At 42.7% G+C, this 20,288-nt stretch overlaps 3 protein-coding genes across 3 annotated transcripts; all 3 read left to right on the forward strand.

Annotated features, from left to right (window-relative positions):
• Positions 1–274: 274 nt before the first annotated feature.
• Positions 275–15,667, forward strand: PCOAH_00014700 (Dynein heavy chain; the record flags this gene model as incomplete). The annotated part of the gene is made up of 1 exon (XM_020058279.1): positions 275–15,667. The coding sequence occupies one exon, from the start codon at positions 275–277 to the stop codon at positions 15,665–15,667; it is 15,393 nt and encodes a 5,130-aa protein (XP_019913640.1).
• Positions 15,668–16,698: 1,031 nt separating this feature from the next.
• PCOAH_00014710 (Uncharacterized protein) lies at positions 16,699–18,078 on the forward strand (the record flags this gene model as incomplete). Its single annotated transcript, XM_020058280.1, has 1 exon — positions 16,699–18,078. The coding sequence occupies one exon, from the start codon at positions 16,699–16,701 to the stop codon at positions 18,076–18,078; it is 1,380 nt and encodes a 459-aa protein (XP_019913742.1).
• A 1,200-nt stretch (positions 18,079–19,278) lies between these two features.
• Positions 19,279–20,274, forward strand: PCOAH_00014720 (Uncharacterized protein; the record flags this gene model as incomplete). The annotated part of the gene is made up of 4 exons (XM_020058281.1): positions 19,279–19,365; positions 19,591–19,660; positions 19,858–19,961; positions 20,179–20,274. The coding sequence occupies 4 exons, from the start codon at positions 19,279–19,281 to the stop codon at positions 20,272–20,274; spliced, it is 357 nt and encodes a 118-aa protein (XP_019913797.1).
• Between the last annotated feature and the right edge of the window lie 14 nt (positions 20,275–20,288).

Consider the following 20,288-nt stretch of genomic DNA (forward strand, 5'->3'; position numbering starts at 1 on the left):
AGGGGTGACGCTGCTTGCGGAGATGTATACGTTTACGCATTTGTGGACCGGCAAGTAGTTTTCACTGCTCGCAGGTTGACGGCTTGTGCCCGTTTGTGCGACCCTCTCCTCCGGGGGACGGTCTCCAAAAATGAGCAGTGCAACGAGGCGCGACATCGCCCTGTTTAGCTACGACCGGTTAGTAGTGCCGATTGATCAGACGGGGTAATACGCGGTACTACGCAGTACTACACTGTAGTAAGTAACAACATCGACGGTACCCCCCATGAGCAAGATGGAGGAGCAGAACGGCGGGGACTGTGCGCTGAGCGAAGAGGCGGAGGAAGTGCTGCTAAGCGCGGTGGCCTTTTTCAGCCCAGAGGGGGGTGGGCTCCAGGAAGGCGCTCTGAACAACATCCGGGCAGATGAAAACGCAGTGAAACTTCTAAATGAGTTTACGCAAAGCGAAGAGGACTGTCTATTTGTATTTAACGAAAAGGACACGATCAAATTTTACGCATCGATATTAGACTTACAAAAAAAAAAAAAAAATGAAAAATATTTAATCATTTACAAAACGTCACAAAGTAAGAAACCACTCTTCCTCGAAATGAACAATGATGCAGAAAATGTGACGAGGAAATTTTTGGAAATTTTTTTTTCCAATTTTATGAACAAAAATGATGAGATCAATTCTTCCTCTCTGTTGAAGGAAATGAAAAAAAAGTTCAACAATTTTTTGCTGAACTTGAGGATAATTTATGGAGAGTTACAGGAGAAATTAACTTTGCCACTGTTGCCATCTGGAGAGAAGGAGGAAGAGGAGGACGACATCAACCACGTGGAAGAGTACTTAATACACTTCATCAAATGCTACCATGTAATTTTACGAAATTTTGTAAATTACAAAAAGAACAAGTATGAAAATTGCCAAGATTTTCTAACCTGTTTGAAACAGAAAAATGAAGACATCAATTTTTTGTATGGCGAAATAGAGAAGGAGAAGTTCAAGCAGATTGTACACACCATTTTGGAAAGGAAGAAAAACTCCAGCTACAAGAATATTATCGAGAACATTAGGAGGGAAATTGTGGATCTCAAATTGGAGGTCTTCGATTTGTATACACATCTCAAACCAGTTATTCACTTTTTGCAAAAACTGGAAAATAGCAGAGAAGAAATTGAGAATAAAAATGTGTTCGTCGCTCCGATTGTGCATGCATTGTCTTTGTCACTGGACCGATCGGAGTATTTAATTAAGAACTGCAAGTTTGTGTTTGACTTCCTTTCTAGGGTTCTTATAAATTCTTGCAAGAAAAATATGAACACGCCAGAAATTATCAACTCCATTTATAACTGTGTGGATGTGTTGAAGAGCAAATTATATGGGACTTTGAATTTTCTCCTGAACTTTTTGTACCTCTTTAGGATGTACCGAGAGAAGAATGCCAAGCTGCGTTCTTTGAGTGAGTCCTGCGGGTGGAGCATTCCAGCGAGGGATACACAGAAGGACGAAACGGAGCAGGAGTGTGCCTACTTTCCGTCCATCAGTTTGTACATTTATAAGCTGAGGCTCCTAATTGAATACCTAAAAATTTACCAAACGTATATGAAGTTGGAAAAAATTGAAATTCCGGGTGAGAAGGGGAAGAAGCTAACGGAGGAGGTGCATACCATCCTGCGCGAATTCAATTCCATCAATGAGACCTTCCTAGACATTAACCATGAGATCATGAATGAGGAAGAAACTATTTTTATAAACAAGTACAACCAATTTGAGGACAAAGTGAAGGAACTGAACAAAAGATTGATTTGCGTTTTTGTTCACTCCTTTGATAAGGACTTGAAGAAGAATATCAAACTGCTGAACTCGTTTTTAATTTTGCGGGATCTGAGATCCATCGAGGTAGAGCTGGTTCGGCACGCCTCTCTGCTTTGCGAAGATTTGAAGAAGGAGTTCATCCTGGTGGACAATCTGTTCATCAAGAATATGACGATCGTGGCGAACAACAGGGGCGTTTTCCTGGAGCAGGGGGGGTCCGTTGGGAAGGTTATCCCTGATGGTGCAAGTTCAGGCCAGGTTATCGATCATAGTGATAGTGCAATCGCTAATGGCAAAGCGGACCTGCCGAAGGAACAGCTGAGCCACCTGCACATCGACCAGAACGCGCCCCTGTTTTGTGAAGTGGTGAACCTTTTCACGTCGCTGCTGAAGCGAATCGAACAGCAGTACTTCCCTCTACGCAAAATTGTGAAGGTGCTCAACTTTAAGGATGAGAAGACGGAAGAAATACACGCGCTTTACCGAAGCATTAGTGCGAAAATTAGTCAATACATAGGGAACATGAGCAAGGAATGGTTCACGGAAACGATAGACGTGGTGAACAACTTCTTGAATGAACCTATATTTAAGCAAAAGGGGGAGTTATTCTACGTGAACTTCCATCCGCATATTTTCCTCTTCATAAGCAACGTGAAAAATCTCTACCTCAACAATCTGACGGTTAATGAAGAGTGCCTGAAAATTTATAACAGCACGAACCGGTTTAAGGAGTTCATCCATACGCTCAACAGTATTACAAAAAAGTACAACGATATTGTGAGTAAAACATTGGGTGTGCAGAAGGACCTCTTTCACGATAAACTATTTACTGTGAAGAATACGCTACTGAGAGGGGTGACTGAGCTCCGGTGGACGCAGGAAGAAATTTTCGAATATATTAAAATGGTAGACAGAGACATGACCGAAATATTTGGTAACATCTCCTCTGTGCATAGCAACTTGATTTCCGTTCTAAGTGTGACAAAAAGTTGGACCAGGAAAACAATCCTTGAAAGGAGGAAGAAGCATGAAGACATTTACAACTACCTGAATGGATACAAAAATAGCATGGCGTTGCTGAAGGGGAAGTTGCTGGACGATTTTAAGAACATCCACATGAGCATGAAGCAATCCTTTGACCTTCTAAAGATGAAGAAGAATAACCCCATGTGGAAAAATTACGTAAAGTTTGTAAACAGCATAGTTACTGATAGGGTGACCGAGTTGGTTAATTTTCTCTTCTCAAATTTGAAGAGCATAATGACAAACTCGGAAAGAGATAACGAACCCCTCTTCACCGTTAAGATAAACTTTGTTGACCATAAGTTGAACTTGGACTTAAAGTTAAGGTGTAAAAAATCGTTTAGCATAACAAGCATCTTCTACAAATGGGTGGACGACTTTATGAACCTTTGTTCTGGTATTAAAAGGATCGACACAAAGAGTGGAGATTACGTGAATGAAATTCTCCTCAGTTTAAAAATTAATAGGAACAAGAATTGCATTGAAAAATACTTCCAATCTACTATTGATAAGTGTTATGCTTACCTGGAAAGTCTAAAAAAGTATGAACACATTTGCAAGAAGGATATTAAGAAGGAGTTCCTCCAGTTTAAGGTGCAAAATGAAGTACCTCTCTTCCCTACCTACTTTGAATTCAACAACAATTTTAGGGACACCTTAAAATTGATCAATATAAACGTTACGCATCTCTTTCCAAATGTGTTGGCTTATAAGAACCTGATCTTGTCTTTGAAGAGTGAACTGAGTAGCTTCCACCACTTGCGTAGTTATGAGGTCATCAATTTTGTGGCATTTCACTCAGAACACTTTGTCGAAAAATTGATAAGCTTTTCTCAGAAGGACATTTCGATGTATAGTGAGTACCTACAAGTGTTTGTGCGGGATGTTATTTACGCCGTGAGTGCATTCTACGAGGGGGTGTTGGCCAACCTGAAGGATGCTGGTGTCAGTGAGTTCTTCGACCCGGGCAAGAAGGGGGCCTCACGTGGGAGCGGTGTTGCACAGTTAGGTGGTGATGTAACTTCTGCTGACGGCTTGGCAGAGTTGAGTGGTGGTCCGGTTTATGAAGAAAACTTGGTAGAGTTGAACGATGGCATTGCGTCCAGCGTCGTACCCAATGCCGTGCCGGGAGAACCCCCCTTGGCAAAGAGCAAGAAGGACGCCTTCTACAACCTGATGAGGAATCTGCGTAGCGTGAAGCTGAGCAGGAAAATCATCCCCCTGATTTTCCAAAAAACAAGAGAAATAATGGAGACCCTCAAAGAGCTCGGCATAACTGTGAAACACAACGAAGTGTTAGAAGAAATCGAGCGAAACAAGGAACGAGTAGAAATACAATACAACGAAATAAAGGAGAAAATCATAAAGTACAAAAATGAGGAAATTAAAAATATTAAAGTGGAGATCAAGCTATTTAAGGATGAGTTGAAGAAGCTAAAAAGTGGCATCTTGCAGAACATGCCTAATGCACCTAAAGACATGCAGGGTAATCCTTACGAGAAAATTAATGAGTACAGGAAAAGCTACCAAGTGTATAGGGATAAGCAAAAGTATCACAACGAGTTGGAGATTCTGTTCGAGCTTGACATAACCGTGTTTGATGAGCTGAACGAGTTAGACAACAAATTGAAGGAACTGAAAAATCTGTGGGACGTTATTAACAGCATTGTGTTTTTCATGGAGGAGGAAAAGAAGAAGCTGTGGACAGATATCGACGTGAATGGAAACATATATCTGATCGATTTTGTTTCACAGTACTTGAGAAAGAATCTGTCTGAGCTGAAGAACCTGCCGGTGTATGAGCACATCATGAAGGAACTGAAGAAGTTTTCCTCCATCCTGCCGCTGTTGGTGGATCTGAACAACGACTGCATTTTCGATCGGCATTGGAACATTATCATGAACCTGTCGGGGAGTACAGACAATGGTAACATGGTGGGAAATGGTAACAAGGTGGGAAATGGTAACGTAGTAGATGAGGGCAACGTGGTGGACAGTGCTAACGTGGAGAGCGCGCCGAAGAAGCACCTGCAGGTAAAGTATAAGGAACTGACGCTGCAGGGATTCTTCGACCTCAAGCTGTACAAACACGTGGACGCCGTGCATGACGTCATGGAGCAAGCCAAAAAGGAAAAAAAAATTGAAAACAAAATTAGGGAAATCAGCCAAATATGGAGAAAAATGAACTTTGAATTTCTCAACAAAAATTCCTACATTCAAATAACCAACATGGACACCATTCTCGAAATTGTGGACGTCCATACGTCGGAGATTCTCTTTTTCATAAATCAGAAAAAGTACATTCTGTTCATCCAGGAGACCATTTTAAAGACACAGGAGAATTTGAAAAGAATCGATGAGGTGATTAATATATGGAGAAAATTCCTGAACAAATTTGAGCGTCTACAACCCATATATCTAAACTCAGAGGATATTCATTCGCAGCTCCCTCAGGAAAGTAGGATGTTTTTCAACATCGAAAATGAGTACAAGGAAATCATCCTCAATGCTTATGAGCAGAAGAACGTGTTACAAATTTGCCTGAACGAGGACTTATTTTACGTGCTGAGAAAATTTTTTAAAAACATCGAATTGTGTGAAAAGGCTCTAAATGACTACTTGGATCAGAAGAAGAAGGCTTTTCCTCGGTTTTACTTTCTGTCGAATATTGCTCTTTTGGATATTCTGAGCAATGGGAAGAACCCCATGAAGATCCTTCCCTACGTGAACGATGTGTTCAACGCGATTAAGACGATTGAGTTTGGGGGGGCGTCAGCTGGAGTGGAAAAGAGGGAAGCCATTCCAGACACAACGGAAGCGGATGGGGGGGATCATTCCCATGGTGCCACCCCCCCTACGATGGAGTTCACCGCGAAAGGAGTGTATAGCATCGAAAACGAACATTTGCAGTTCCCCACGGAGTTGGCGCTGAAGGGGAATGTGGAGAATTACCTGAAAGACCTGGAAACGCACCTGAAGGTAACCATCAGGAGCATCCTTGAAAAGGCAAAGATCTGCTCCGAAAATCTAGACGAGCAAAACAGAGACGAAACCATGATCACGAACTTCATCAGCCAAGTGGTATGCACATGCAACCAAATAGTTGTGACAGACGAAATTAACAAATGCTTCGACGAGCTGGAAAATGGAAACGAGTCTGCCTTCGTGGAGTACAAGAAAATACTCATCGAGAGAATAAACAAGCTAATCAAGTTGGTGGAAAGGACGCAGGATAGTAACATCAGGACGAAGTTGCTCTCCCTGATCATTTTGGACGTCCACACGAGGGATGTTATTATTTCTTTTATAAAGAAAAAAATTTCTGACGGAACTTCCTTCGACTGGCAAGCACAGTTGAAGTATTATTGGGTTTATGACAAGAAGGCAAATAACTACACGTGTGAAATAAAGTTGTGTGATTTTAAGACGAAATATCTGTATGAATACATTGGGAATTCAGGAAAATTGGTAATTACCCCGTTGACAGATAAGTGTTACATCACCCTGACGCAGGCACTGAATCTGATCCTTGGAGGAGCCCCCGCAGGTCCAGCAGGAACGGGAAAAACAGAAACCACCAAGGATCTCTCCAAAGCTATAGGTATAGCTATATTTATATTCAACTGCAGTAATCAAATGAATTATTTTAACATGTCCCAAATTTGCATTGGACTGTCCCAGACAGGTGCATGGGGATGCTTCGACGAGTTCAACCGGATCAGCATAGAAGTCCTCTCCGTGGTTAGCACACAGATTAAGTGTATCTTTGACGCCATTAAGGAAAAAAAAACTGTGTTCCATTTTATCGATGATGAAATCGTCTTGAAGAAAACGTGTGGGTTCTTCATTACCATGAACCCAGGATATGCAGGCAGAACAGAGTTACCCGAAAATTTAAAAAATCTGTTTAGATCCTGTTCCATGATTGTGCCGGATATTAAATTTATATGCGAAAATATGTTAATGTCTTTTGGGTTCATTAAGGCAAATAAATTGTCGTACAAGTTTGTCGAACTGTATCAGTTGTGTAAGGAGCTACTTCGGAAGAACATCCACTACGATTGGGGATTACGTGCCGTTAAGGTGGTCCTGATCCAGGCTGGTAATTTAAAAAGGAAATACAGCAACTACGATGAGGAGGTTATTCTGATGAAGGCACTGAAAGATTTTAACATTCCTAAAATAACTCATGAGGATATTCCCATTTTTCTGGGGCTTGTGAATGACCTCTTTCCGAATGTCGACTGTGGGGATAAGTTCTTCAAGGAGGAAGTTGGCGCGGAGGGGGGGACGGATCCTTCCCACGGTGGGGATGCCTTATCGATGGACCAATCAGCGGTGACGTCTCCACAGGAAGTGGCTTCCCCACACGAATTGGGTTCCCCCCATGTGGTGACTTCCCCCCCGGAGGCGGAGGAGCACCACGTTGTGAGCTTCGACGAGGCCATACGAATCAGCCTCCGGGAAGCCAACCTCCAAATAGACGACAACTTCATCCTAAAGGTAAAGCAGCTGAAAGACTTGATGGACGTGCGTCACTGCGTCTTCATTTTAGGAGAAGACGGTTGCGGAAAGTCCAGCGTTATTCAAATATTGATAAATACCCTGAACAGAATGAACGAGAAATGCTTGCACGAGGTTATTAACCCCAAGTCGATCGAGTCCTACGAATTGTATGGCTACTTAAATAAGAACAACGAATGGGTAGACGGTGCTCTTTCCTCCATAATGAGGAAAATGTCTAGGAACATATCCCCCTACAGTGAGAGCGTCAAACATAAGGTTCTACTGTTGGATGGGAATATTGACGCAGAGTGGATAGAAAGCATGAACACCGTTATGGATGACAATAAGGTATTAACCCTGGTGAGTAACGAACGAATACCCTTCACCAAGGAGATGCACCTGTTCTTTGAAATTACTAACATGAAGTATGCCTCTCCAGCGACTGTTAGTAGAGGGGGGGTCCTCTACATAAACAGAGGAGACATAAGTTATAAGCTGTATATAAGCTCATGGATCAACCTGCTGAAAAATCATGTAGCCAAGACGGAGTTCTACTACCTGTTCAACATATTCTATGCACAGAATATCGACATGCTGAGGAAGCAGTGCAAATTCGCCTTCGAGTTGTCCAACCTGGATATTGTGAGGTCCATTTGCAACTACATAGACTACTTTCTCGTTAAATATGAAAAGTACATTAGCGAGGTGATACGGAGAATTGAAAATCGCCAGGGGGAGGACGACCCGATGGAGGAGCGGAAGGAGTCACTCCCCGTAGAAGCAGGAGGGGAAGCGGTCAGCCTGGGAAGTGCCCCCAAGGGGGAAAATGCCCAACAGGAAGATCACCTCATGGGGGAAGACCCTCAAAATGGGGATGAAAAAAATGTGGTGAACAAAATTAACTATAACTATGAAATTCTGAAGGATTACTACAACAGCTTTTTCATGAACTCGTACATGTGGGTGCTGAACAACCTGATCGTGGAAGACAAACTAATGAACGCAAGAAATGCACTCAACAATAATGTTAAGTCGAATGTGAAGGTGAAGATGGGGAGTGACTACTGCTGCAACTATGCTTACAATATTTATGACAATGAGTGGAAGCACCTGAGTGAGTACCTGGACAGCGACATTCTGTTTCTGCAGAAGATGCGCTGGAACTTTGGACAAGAAGAGGGGGAGGCGGAGGAAACGGGCGAAGTGGATCAAGTGGGCGAAGCAGAGGAAGGGGAGGACGTGGATGAAACGGATCAAGTTAGCCACGCTCATGCCAAGCCGAAGCACAAGAAAAAGAGCGAAAACAACTACATCGAAAGCATGCTTCCACACAACTACGATGAATTATACATCAACACGATAGAGCTGATCAGAACGGAAAAAATGATAAAGTATTCACTAGACCGAAATCAGCCAATCCTTGTCTATGGAAGTAACGGCACGGGCAAAACCAAGTGTATAAGTAACAACATTAATATGAACATTGAAAAATTTACCCACACGACGATAAGCATAAATTACTATACAAACTCATTTTCCCTTCAGAAGATAATTGAGAATAATGTGGAGAAGAGGAATACTAGGACATATGGGCCGCCGAATCAGAAGAGGCACATCTTTTTTTTGGAAGACATGAACATAACTGCTAAGGATAATTGTGACACGCAGCAAACGTTGGAATTCCTACGACAGTTGTTGACGTATAAGCTGATATATGACAGGGAGAATTTGGACGAGAAGAAATTCATCCATGATGTCCTCTTCATAGGAACAGTAAATAATAACGCAAATAAACTCATAGATAAGAGAATACAAAACAAGTTTCACATTATCAACATAGAAGACATTAGCATGAAGACATTCGATAATGTGTATAAGGTTATATTGAAGCAGCACTTGCTAAAATTTGACGACACAGTGAAAGGTCTACTTAACAACATTATTTCTTTTTCTCACGATTTGTATAGTAGGGTTACAGAGAATATTGCCTTCAATTTGTCTAACTCGGCACCACATTATCTGTTCAACTTGAACGATATCCATGGGGCATTTCACAACATCATTAAATGCACAAACCCTGACTTGTACAATGGAGGGAACTTCAAATTTCTAATGATTTTTTTCCACGAGATGCAACATGTGTATATGAACAAGCTGACTTCGAATGAGCACATTGAGATATTCACGCAGATTTTTAACCGCCTCGTGCAGCAGCACTTTCCATTCTGTTTGGAGGAGTTGGGTCGTCACCGGGCCACCTTCGACGGGGAGGCTAACACGATTGGCATGACTGGCATGACTGGCGTGACTGGCGTAACCTGTGTGGATGGGGATATGCACACCTCAAATGGGCTGAGCACATCACAGGGGATAAGCACATCACAGGGGGTGAATGCCACTACCACCACTGCGGCTGCGAACCTCCCGTACGACCCGAACAAGAACATATTCACCTCCTTCATTTCGGTACGCAACGGGCTGGACAAAATGTACCTAGGGGTGAAGAAGTTTCACGTGCTGAAGGAGGTGCTGGCGGAAAAGCTAACCGAATATAATAACTCCCACGTGGAGCTTCCCCTTGTTCTCTTCGACTACGCAGTTGTACAGATATGCAAAATATGTCGTATTTTAGACTTTGATATTTCACACCTCATGCTGATCGGCTTTGGCGGATCGGGAAAACAGTCCCTCGTAAAACTGAGCATCTTCATCAACTGTCTTAACCTGTTGCAAATTTCAACGAACAACAACTACGACTTGAGTAATTTCAAGGCAGACTTGCAGGAGTTTCATCTAAAATGCGCCATTAAGCCGGGCAACGTGCATGTACTCCTGCTGAAGGAGCAAAATATACTGGACTCCTTCCTGCCTTACATAAATGACTTGACTTCCACCGGGTTGTGCAACGATTTGTTCACGAAGGACGAGTATTTGGGTATCTTCTCCTCTATTCGAAATCAGATAAAGTACCTAAATATAGGGGAGAGCAATGAAGACGTGTTTAATTATTACATAAGTAAAATAAAAAGGAACTTCAAAGTGGCAGTGACCCACTCTCCTATTAGCAGCTTATATAGAGACCGTTTGACAAAGTTCCCCTCTTTTCTGTCGAACTTCTCCTTCGTGTACTTCTTACCGTGGCCATATGAAGCACTTGTAAATGTGTCTAGCAAATTTTTGAGCGATTTAGAGATTGAAGAGGAGTTGAAGAAGAGCATCTGCGAACACATGGCCTACGTGCACACGAGCACAAACGAGATGAACAAGGTTTACCTGGAGAAGAAGAACCGATACAATTACGTCATTCCGAAGACCTTCCTAGAGTACATATACTTCTACAAGAACCTGCTGCATGTGAAGAACCACGAGATTGAAAAGTCCGTGGAGAGACTGAACAAGGGATTGTTAGCCCTGACGAGCACCAGGGAAAATGTCGAAGTGTTGAAAAAGGAAATCGAAGTGAAAATAAAAAACATAGAAGAGAAAAAGGTCGAAGTGAATGAAATTATAAAAAAAGTGAAGGAAGCAACGGAGGTGACGAACAAAGAACAGCAAATCGTAAATGAGGAGAAAAAAAAAACGGAAATTTTTACACGAGAAGCAATTGACATTCAGATGAAAGCAGATGAAGAATTGAGTGAAGCTCTGCCCATAATGAACAAGGCAAAGGAAGCTGTAAACTGTATTACCAAGTCAGCAATTCAGGAGTTGAAGTCGTTACAGAACCCACCGAAGGAGTGTCTAGATGTTACCCACGCTGTGCTAATCGCCCTGAAGGAGATAAAGAATTATTCCTGGAAATTTGCTCAAAAAATTATGAATAATCCAAGTCAGTTTTTGTCCAAGTTGCAAAAGTTCGATGCGGAAAATATGGAAGAAGAAACCGTCCATTTGTTGACCCCATTTATTGAGAAGAAATTTTTTAACTACGAAATGATGAAAACGAAATCCTCTGCATGTGCCTACTTGGCACTTTGGCTAGTCAACATTGTAAAATATAATGAGGTGTATAAAAAGGTGAAGCCACTAATGGATAAATTGCAAGAAGCCACCAACAATAAAAACAGCGCAGAAGAAAAACTAAACCTGTTGGAAAATAAGGTGAAGGAACTAACAGACAGTGTAGAGAAATTGAGGACCAAAATGAATGAAGTTAATGAGGAGAAAAATAAAATTATAAAAATATTTAATGAATCTAAGGATAAGTTAAATCGAGCAGAAAATCTGGTCAACATGCTATCGGATGAGTACAGCAGATGGTCTGATGAAATTGGCATAATTATTTCTAATAAAAAATACATTTATGGAGACTGTCTCCTTTTGTCTTCCTTCATCACCTACTTGGGTGTGTTCTCCAGTTCCTTCCGAGTAAAATTATGGAAGAACCTATGGCTTGAGCAGATCAAGAAGAGCAACATCCTCATCAGTGAAATTTCCTCCCCAATAGACATTATGGTACAGGATATACAAATAGCCACCTGGAAAAATGAGAAACTTCCCGAGGATAGGATAAGCATAGAGAATGCCCTCATCGTAAGCACTTGCTACCGTTGGCCTTTACTAATAGACCCGCAGTTACAGGGGCTGAAGTGGCTAAAAGTTAAAGGAGGAAATAATATTACGTGTCTCCAATTCAACAGTGACCATTTTATTGCAAAGGTGAAAAATGTTATTTTAAGAGGTGGGTATCTCATCATAGAAAATGTCACAGAGGAGATTGACAACATTATCGATGGGCTCCTCAATAGGGAATTCATAAAAAGGGGAAATGACACTTTTGTCAAAATTGACAATGAGGAGATGCAGTTTAACTACCCCAATGCGATCAGCAGGGTTTCCAAAATTAAGTCCTTCTATGAGAGTAGTGCCACGTCTGGGCGGGGAGAGCACAACAACTCGGGTAGCTTCCACGGGGATGGCGAAGTGGACGACGGGGAATTGGACAATGACAATGATGATGCAACGGAGGAGGAAGAAGACGAAGAGGAACACCTACCCAATAAGTCAACCCCCAGAAGAGGGAACAAACAAAGCAGGACAAACGGTAGACAACAACATGGCGGTAGCAGCCGGCGTGGTAGAGATAGCCCAACTGGGGATATGTCAATGACCACCCCAAGGGATAAACAGGACGATGAGAAAAATTACGAAAAAATGTCCAACTCGCAAAGTATGAGTAAAGCTCTTTCAAACGGAAGCTTAAGAAAGGCGGCCCCCTTTTTCAACCTCATTCTGCAAACGAAGCTAAGCAATCCACACTTCAAGCCGGAGGTAAACAGCCAGTGCACGCTAATCAACTTTAGCGTAACTTGTGAAGGGTTGGAGGAGCAAATTTTAGCAATCATCGTAAATATAGAAAAGCCAGAATTGGAGAAGCAGAAACAGATACTCGTAAAGAACAGGAATGAATACAAGATAGTTCTGAACAAATTGGAGGACGAAATTTTGTACCAGCTGTCCGCCGCAGATTCGACCACCATCATAGACAACATTTCTCTCATTAACAGTTTGAAAACAACCAAAGATACATCTATCAGCATACAGAAGCAAGTGGCCGATTCGATCACCACGGAGAATGAGATTAACAAAACGAGGGAGCTGTATAGGACTCTGGCGAATGAAGCTTCCATAGTGTATTTTATCCTCATCCTCATGCATAACATTAACTACATGTATCAGTATTCACTGGACTCTTTTATCAGCTTGCTGCTCAAGTCGATCGAGGCGGTACATGCGGGGGTGGGAATGGGAAGAAGGATAGGAAGCGGCATGGGTAGCGGTATGGGTAGCGGTATAGGTAACGGTATGGGGAGTGGAATCGGCCGGGGTCTAGGCAGTGGCGTGGGCAGCGTGGAAGAGGACACGCTGGGCGATTCCAGGGGGTACTTCCACGAACGCGCCGAACGGGAAGGAGGAGCGGAGGAAGACGATGCAGAAGAAGCAACCCGAAAGGGAGAGGAACAAAACGACCTGTGCGATGAGCACATGAACGAGCTAATCATTTCATTTAGGAAAACGATCTACTCATGGATCAACCGAGGGTTGCTGGAGGAAGACAAGCTGCTATTCAACTGCATATTCGTCTTCAAATTGTTGGAAAAAAATAAAATTCATGACAAAGATTTTAGTATGGATTATTTGAACTTTTTTTTGAAGCCTCCCCGAACGAAAGAAGCGATTCAGAACCCGTTAAAGGAATGGCTAGCTGATGACTGCTGGAGGAATGTATGCATGTTGTCAAAATTTAAGGAGTTTGAAAGTTTAACTAATAACATACACATAGATGCACAGCACAAGTTCAAGCAGTGGTGTTCTGAAATACAACCAGAGATATGTACCCTCCCTTTAGAATGGAAAAAATTGAGTAATAACTCATTTAAAAAATTGCTGATTATAAGATCGTTGAGACCGGATAGAGTGACAGTAACGTTGGAGAAGTACATTCGAAATGTGTTGCCGAACAGTGAAGAGATTATGGAGAGGAAGAACTCCTTTGTGGACACGTTAGAATCGTCGTACAATTTTATGATAAACTCCACGCCTATTTTATTTATCCTAACCCCTGGGTCAGACTTTATAAAGTATGTAGAGCAGTTGGGGAAGAAAAATAAGTTTTTCCTCAATAGTAATTTGCACATAGTATCTTTGGGACAAGGACAGGAGACGATTGCGTTATTCAAACTGGAGCTAGCTCATAAGGAAGGTCACTGGATAGTCCTGGAAAATATTCATTTAATGGCAAAGTTCAACCTAGTTTTAGAAAATGTGATTGATAAATACGCCGCAGAGGGATCACACCCGAATTTTCGTCTTTTTTTAACAGCAGAGGTGACGAAAAATATCCCAATAAGTATCTTGGAGAGGTCGATAAAATTGACAAATGAAGCTCCAACAGGTTTTAAAGAAAATCTGAAGAGAGCCTTCACTTTCTTCTCCTTAGATGACTACGAAGAGAAGGATTTGCGAACAAAAAATATTTTATTTTCCCTCTGTTATTTCCATTCAATAATTGTCGAGAGGTCTAAATTTGGTGCTCAAGGATTTAACATAAAGTACCCCTTCAGTTTAAGTGACCTCCGAGACAGTGCCAAGGTTCTTTTCAATTACTTAGACAACCAGAATTCTATAAAAGTACCTTGGAATGACTTAAAGTATATTTTTGGAGAAATAATGTACGGTGGGCATATAGTCAATGATAAGGACATGTTAGTATGCAAAACTTATCTGAACTACTACATGAAGGAACAGTCCCTAGAGGGCATGCAGCTGATCCCCTTTTCTAAAAATGTCCAACTGTTTAGTCCTAATAACTATGCGTATGATAAAATATTAAAGTACATCGATACGCAGATCGTCGCAGAGTCGTCTATTTTATATGGCCTGAACCAACATGCAGAAATGAGCTTTAGGACAAATGAAAGTATCAAATTGTTGACAAATATTTTTAAGTTAAAGCTACAGGAGAGTTCCACTTTCGTGGAGGAACTAACCACTGGAGAGACTCTAGAAGTTCGCACAGCCAACATCCTTTCGGACATATTAAATGAAATAGAAAACGTACACTTCAATGTGGATGAATTGGTGAAGTCCATTCCAGATGACCAGATCACTCCTCTGCAGTACTTCCTCTTCCAAGAATGTACCTTAATGAATTCACTCACCAGTATTATGAGAGAGTCCCTGAAGGAACTACATCTAGCAATCAAAGGGGAAATTAATATGAACACAAAAATGGAATCATTGATGGGTTCTTTGTACAAAGATCAGCTACCAGAATTGTGGAAAAATAACTCCTACTCGAGTAATAGAAACTTGTGCTCATGGATTGTCAACCTGAAGGAACGGATCAGCTTCCTCTCCGATTGGTTCAACGATCCATTGGTCACTCCCAAAGTTTTTAACGTCTCCCTTTTGTTCAACCCAAATAGCTTCTTCAGTGCAATTAAGCAAATCCTCTCTAGAAATGAAAAGTGCGAATTGGACAAAATTATTATGCAAATTGAGGTCACCAATAAGTCTTTGAATAATATCCACTCCTACCCTAAGGAGGGCGCTTACATCTATGGACTCTACCTCGATGGCGCTAACTACGATATTGAGAAAAATACCCTCTGTGACTCCAGCTCCAAGCAGAAGTACTTCCTCATGCCCGTCATTCACTGCAAACCCGTCGTCAGCATGGGTAAGGTAGAAACGGACGTGTATGAGTGCCCCGTTTATAAGACCGTCTCCAGGGGGCCCACCTACGTCACCAACATTAAGCTCAAGACCAAGGAGAACCAGGAAAAGTGGGTGCTCGCCGGCGTGGCGCTCATCCTGGATATCGCCGATGATTAGAGCGGTCACGTGAGGCCAAGTGAAGCAAAGCGAAGCGAATTAGTGTGTACTACACTTTTTTACGAACCGTGTGCATATATATGCGCGAATTTTACTTCCCTCCCCCTGGGAGTAATTTTTTTTTTTTTTTTTTTTGACCCATGCGTCTTCACGGGCAGAGGGGCGATCCGTGTATTTGCTTTGCTTACCCTTTCACCTGCTCCTTTTTCCCCTTTTTTTTTTTTTTTTTATTTTTGTTCTAACTGATAAACGCGTGGTCCTCGCAAGGGGGCTAATTTAATGGTCATTTTTTCCCGCCCTACACATGGATATGCAAGCAGGAAAAAATGAACCAACAAGCGCAACGGGGGGCTATTCATGAGGTGAAGCGTTTGGCTGTTGGAACATTAGTCGGTTGGGCGACGAGGTTACCACGTAGCAACTGCGCGAGTGGCCACTTTTGGCGAGGTGCAATTTAGCAACTACTCACATCCCCCCGCGGGCACGCTACAGGCACAGTGTTTGCATACACATGGCTCCCCCCCCACATATGTCCCTCTTGCGATTGCTTTGCTTAACTTTTGGAGAAGGGAAAAAAAAAAAAAAAATCTGTTGTGAGTAGCAATCCGTAATTGTTCATTTGTTCATTTGTTCATTTGTTCATTTGTTCGTTTGTTTATTTGTTCACTTGTTTATTTGTTCACTTGTTCGTTTGTTTGCTCATGTGTTGATTCATTCGTTTGTTTGATAGTTTTACTTTTTTCCTGTTTTATTTTATTTTATTTTATTTTTCTCATCATTTTCGTGCAACTACGCAAACATAAGGAGACTCTCCGTCTGAGGGCATTCGTTTTCCACGTATGTTTGAGCCTTCCTACCTCTCCCCCCCCTTCCCCTTAAGATCGACCAACTGGCCACCCCTACCTGTAGAAGAGGCTGGCTATTATGTGTGCACGCGAGCACGGTTGAGTGGGGGTAGGCAGAGATGTGAGCAAGTATATACACATCACGGTAGCGGGGTGCCAGTAGCGTGGCAACATCGTGGCCATACAATGGAAGAAGACGATACGGAGCAAACCCTGTTTAGGAGAACCCCCAACCAAAGGAGCAGGGATGGGTGCCGAATGTGCCAGGACAAATATCGGAAGTTCATTAACACGTGCTTGGCTTGGGAATTGGTACTCCTGGTGGTGCACATATTAATCTTTCTCATACTAATTTTCAAATGGGTAAAGGACAGAAAACTGGATGACGAAAACAAAAAACTGTTTAGGACATTCGAAAGTGGGGGGCATTTTTTTCAGGGGGTTTTATTCGTCTTGCTGATTGTCCCCTTCAGATTTAACAAAAGGATCATAAAATGGATTTATAATTTTTCCATGAAAAATGAGACACACATGGATGAGTGCAGACAGCAACCGTACCAGCGGCCGTATGCCGATATTGAGGAGAATAAAAGGGGGAATTATTCCTCCAATGAAGAGGATGGCGATGAGGGGGTAAGCGAAAAGGGAAGTAAAAGGAACTCTGGTATGAACACCACACTCGGTAGTTTCAGTGATAATAATATAGACCACGGGGTAGTGAGCGGCCGGGCAGTGAACAACCAGGCAGTGGTCGAGCATTTTTCCGATGCGAGTGAAATTGGCACGGGGAAGAGAGACGGTAACGGGCAGTTCATCCATATAGGCTATACTAATAGTGCCAGAGGTGGAAACGGTATGGATCACCAGAACGGAAACGCTGGAAAAACCACCTCCGGGGAACGCGTAACCATGAACAGGCGAAAGAAGGGGAGCAACTGCAGCAGTGGCAGCCTACACCGTGGAAACACAAACAGAAAAATCCCCTTGTGCGAATCTTTTATGAACAGCTTGGTCTTTCCAGTGAACACCCCAAAACATACAAGAGAAAAAATTCGGTACTTCTTCCTGTGCGCAAAGTTGTATGCAAAAAAGAAGATCTCGTTTCTGTTTCTTCTCAAATATGCCTGTTCCTTTATCCTAATGTTTGCCTATCCGTTGTACAATCTAGTGAAGAGGAAGTTTTTCCGCGAAATTTTCTACAAGTCGTCGTACTACATGAATGGATTCGACTTCGCAGCGGGTCTACTCACGGGATTCCTCTTCGTCTTGGTTTACGGAGTGGTAAAATTTTTTGCTAGTTTTTATATGAACAGAAAAAATGAGAAGTTTTACTTTTTCGATAACTATCCCTTTTTGGGGGAAGTGAAGTGCCTATGTGATGAAAACGTCCGGATCATTACACATAATAATCCCCACCTGAAGGACATGGCGATAGAGTACCTTAATGCGTATGCGATTTACAAGACTTTTCTTTTGAAAGGGATTTTAATTCAGTTCCTTTTGTGTATCTGCGCCTTTGCCTTTACCTTTATGTCGATGAATACCTCTGTGTCGGTTAAGGGATGACGCGTGGAAGTGTTAACACGGTGAAGTTTTCGCTGCAGCTTGCCCCGCCGCTTTCGGAGTGGCCCTGCCTTATCGTCCCTTTTCATTCACTTCACTCGATTGAAGGCCCCCCCCACAGCACACACTGTGTGCGTTCGTTATCCGTGGAACTTGGCCTTTTTATATTCTCTCCTTACTGCCTCCCCCCCATGTTGTGTATTTTTTCGTATCACTTTTGCGTCATTTTTTGCCACTTTTTTATACCCCTTTTTTTTGTCTCTTTTTTTTCCGCCTTTTCCTTTTCCTTGCGTCCCCCCCCCGTCCTCCGTTCCGGAGGGGCTGTACTCTTTTGTTTTTTTAATTCGTTCAGACGATCCTGTATTTGTACATACGCCTCGGCTACCATGTTATCGGCCGCAAGCAGCTACGTCATAATGTTTGGGCAACCCACACGTTTTTCCTTTTTGCGTGACGACAAAATTAAAAGTCAACTGGAGCACGAGAGGGTGACGCAAAAGGTTACTCCGTTTGTTTTTGTTCAGCCGTACGTTCTCTTACCGAGAGGGAAAAGAACGGGCAGCGAACAAGTTGGACCAAGGCGATGGAACCCCAATTGGGGGGAAGTGACTTGCGGGGAAAAGGCTAATTCTGGGGGGAAAAAATGTGCCCGCACAGTTTGGAAGGAAATAAACGGCTGGCCTGTTTGTTCGATACGTGTCAATCAGCACTGCGTGTAAGTAACGTATGTGCGTGTCATGGCGTCACTATGCCAACTGCACCATGTGTATCGTGCGCGCGTTGCACGAACCAACCGACGCTCACGGAAATGCTGCACTGACGAAGGCGGGAACTCAAAAAGGAAAAAAAAAAAAAACAAAAAAAAATGCAAAAAAAAATACGTAGCAAAATGCTTCCCAAAAATACCTCCCCAAAACGGGTAGAGATACATATGGTTTATTCCGGCGCGCCAAGCGGAACGCAGATTTGCTGAAATGAAAAGAACTTTTCCCACCAAGGGGGGAAACTTCACAAGAGCAGCAATGCGCGGTAAATCGAAGCAGTGTTAAACCGTCACTACACCAGCTACCTGTACAATAGGACTATTCCCACGGATTTCGCAAACTACACAGGCGAAGGAAACGCACACAGGCTTCCCTACTACGCGCTTTACGTCCGCTTGCGAAGTATCCAATTTTATTGCCACATAACAAAGGAGGGAAAATGAGTTGGGCACAGTGGTGGCCGCATGACCCAGCCCCCAAAACGGACTCCCTTGATCCGTACCTCGTCAAAGTGGAGAAGCAAAAGGTATGACAAGTCGCACAAGGAAGATTAAAAAAAAAAAAAAAAAGGACCCACCCCAACGTTTAACATAATTGAGAAAATACGTCATCATTGTGTGTGTGCGTATGCAAAGGGTGGCCTCATATGGAAGTGGATGGAAAACCAACATGCTGACGAAACGTAAAAACGATGCGTCAAAATATTATGAATGTTCATATTTTTTTTTTTTTTTTTTTTGACAAAACGTAGGTTTACTGGTACTGTGCGTGCGGGACGAGCAAAAACCAACCATGGTGTGATGGAACCCACAAAGGAAGTGGTAAAAATGATGCGTCCGTGTGGCGGAAGTGCCTACATGTCAGACATTTTCCTGTGGACAGATGAGAACATTTCCATAACAACGTCGCTTGTGCGTGTCCTTATGTCCACAGGAACGTTGCACACATGTTGGACACATCATGGTGACCCGTCATTATTTCACTGCTTGATTTTTTTTTTTTTATCATTTTCGCGTAGGAAGGAAACCCATCATGTACATCCCGCAGACAAGTGGATACAGACTTCTGAGTGGTTGCAGGCAGAGCACACACCTTCCGCATTACGATTTTTCGGATTTATGGGTAAGCGGTGGAAGGGAGTAGAGGGATGAGTTTACCCTTCCCCCGGGGTGCATGTCTTACTGTGTGTGCCATGTAGCTTTTATGAAAGAAGTGGAGAGGGTGCAAGTTGCCTTTCCTTTGCGGGGAAGTATGCGCCTCGGATTTTGTTCTTCCCCCATTTTTACTGACCTGTTTTTTTTTTTTTTTTTTTTTTTTTTTTTTCCTCCCCACTTTCAAGGTCCGAGCGAATAAGAACGTGCCGAAGGCGGCCGTCTTTACGTACGTCGCGCTTTTTTCGTTTGGCATTATGACCACCTGGTTGTTTCACCCGTAGGAGGGTGACGCGCA

This window comes from Plasmodium coatneyi, chromosome 6 (genome assembly GCF_001680005.1).
Source record: "Plasmodium coatneyi strain Hackeri chromosome 6, complete sequence".
Classification (NCBI taxonomy): Eukaryota; Apicomplexa; class Aconoidasida; order Haemosporida; family Plasmodiidae; genus Plasmodium; species Plasmodium coatneyi.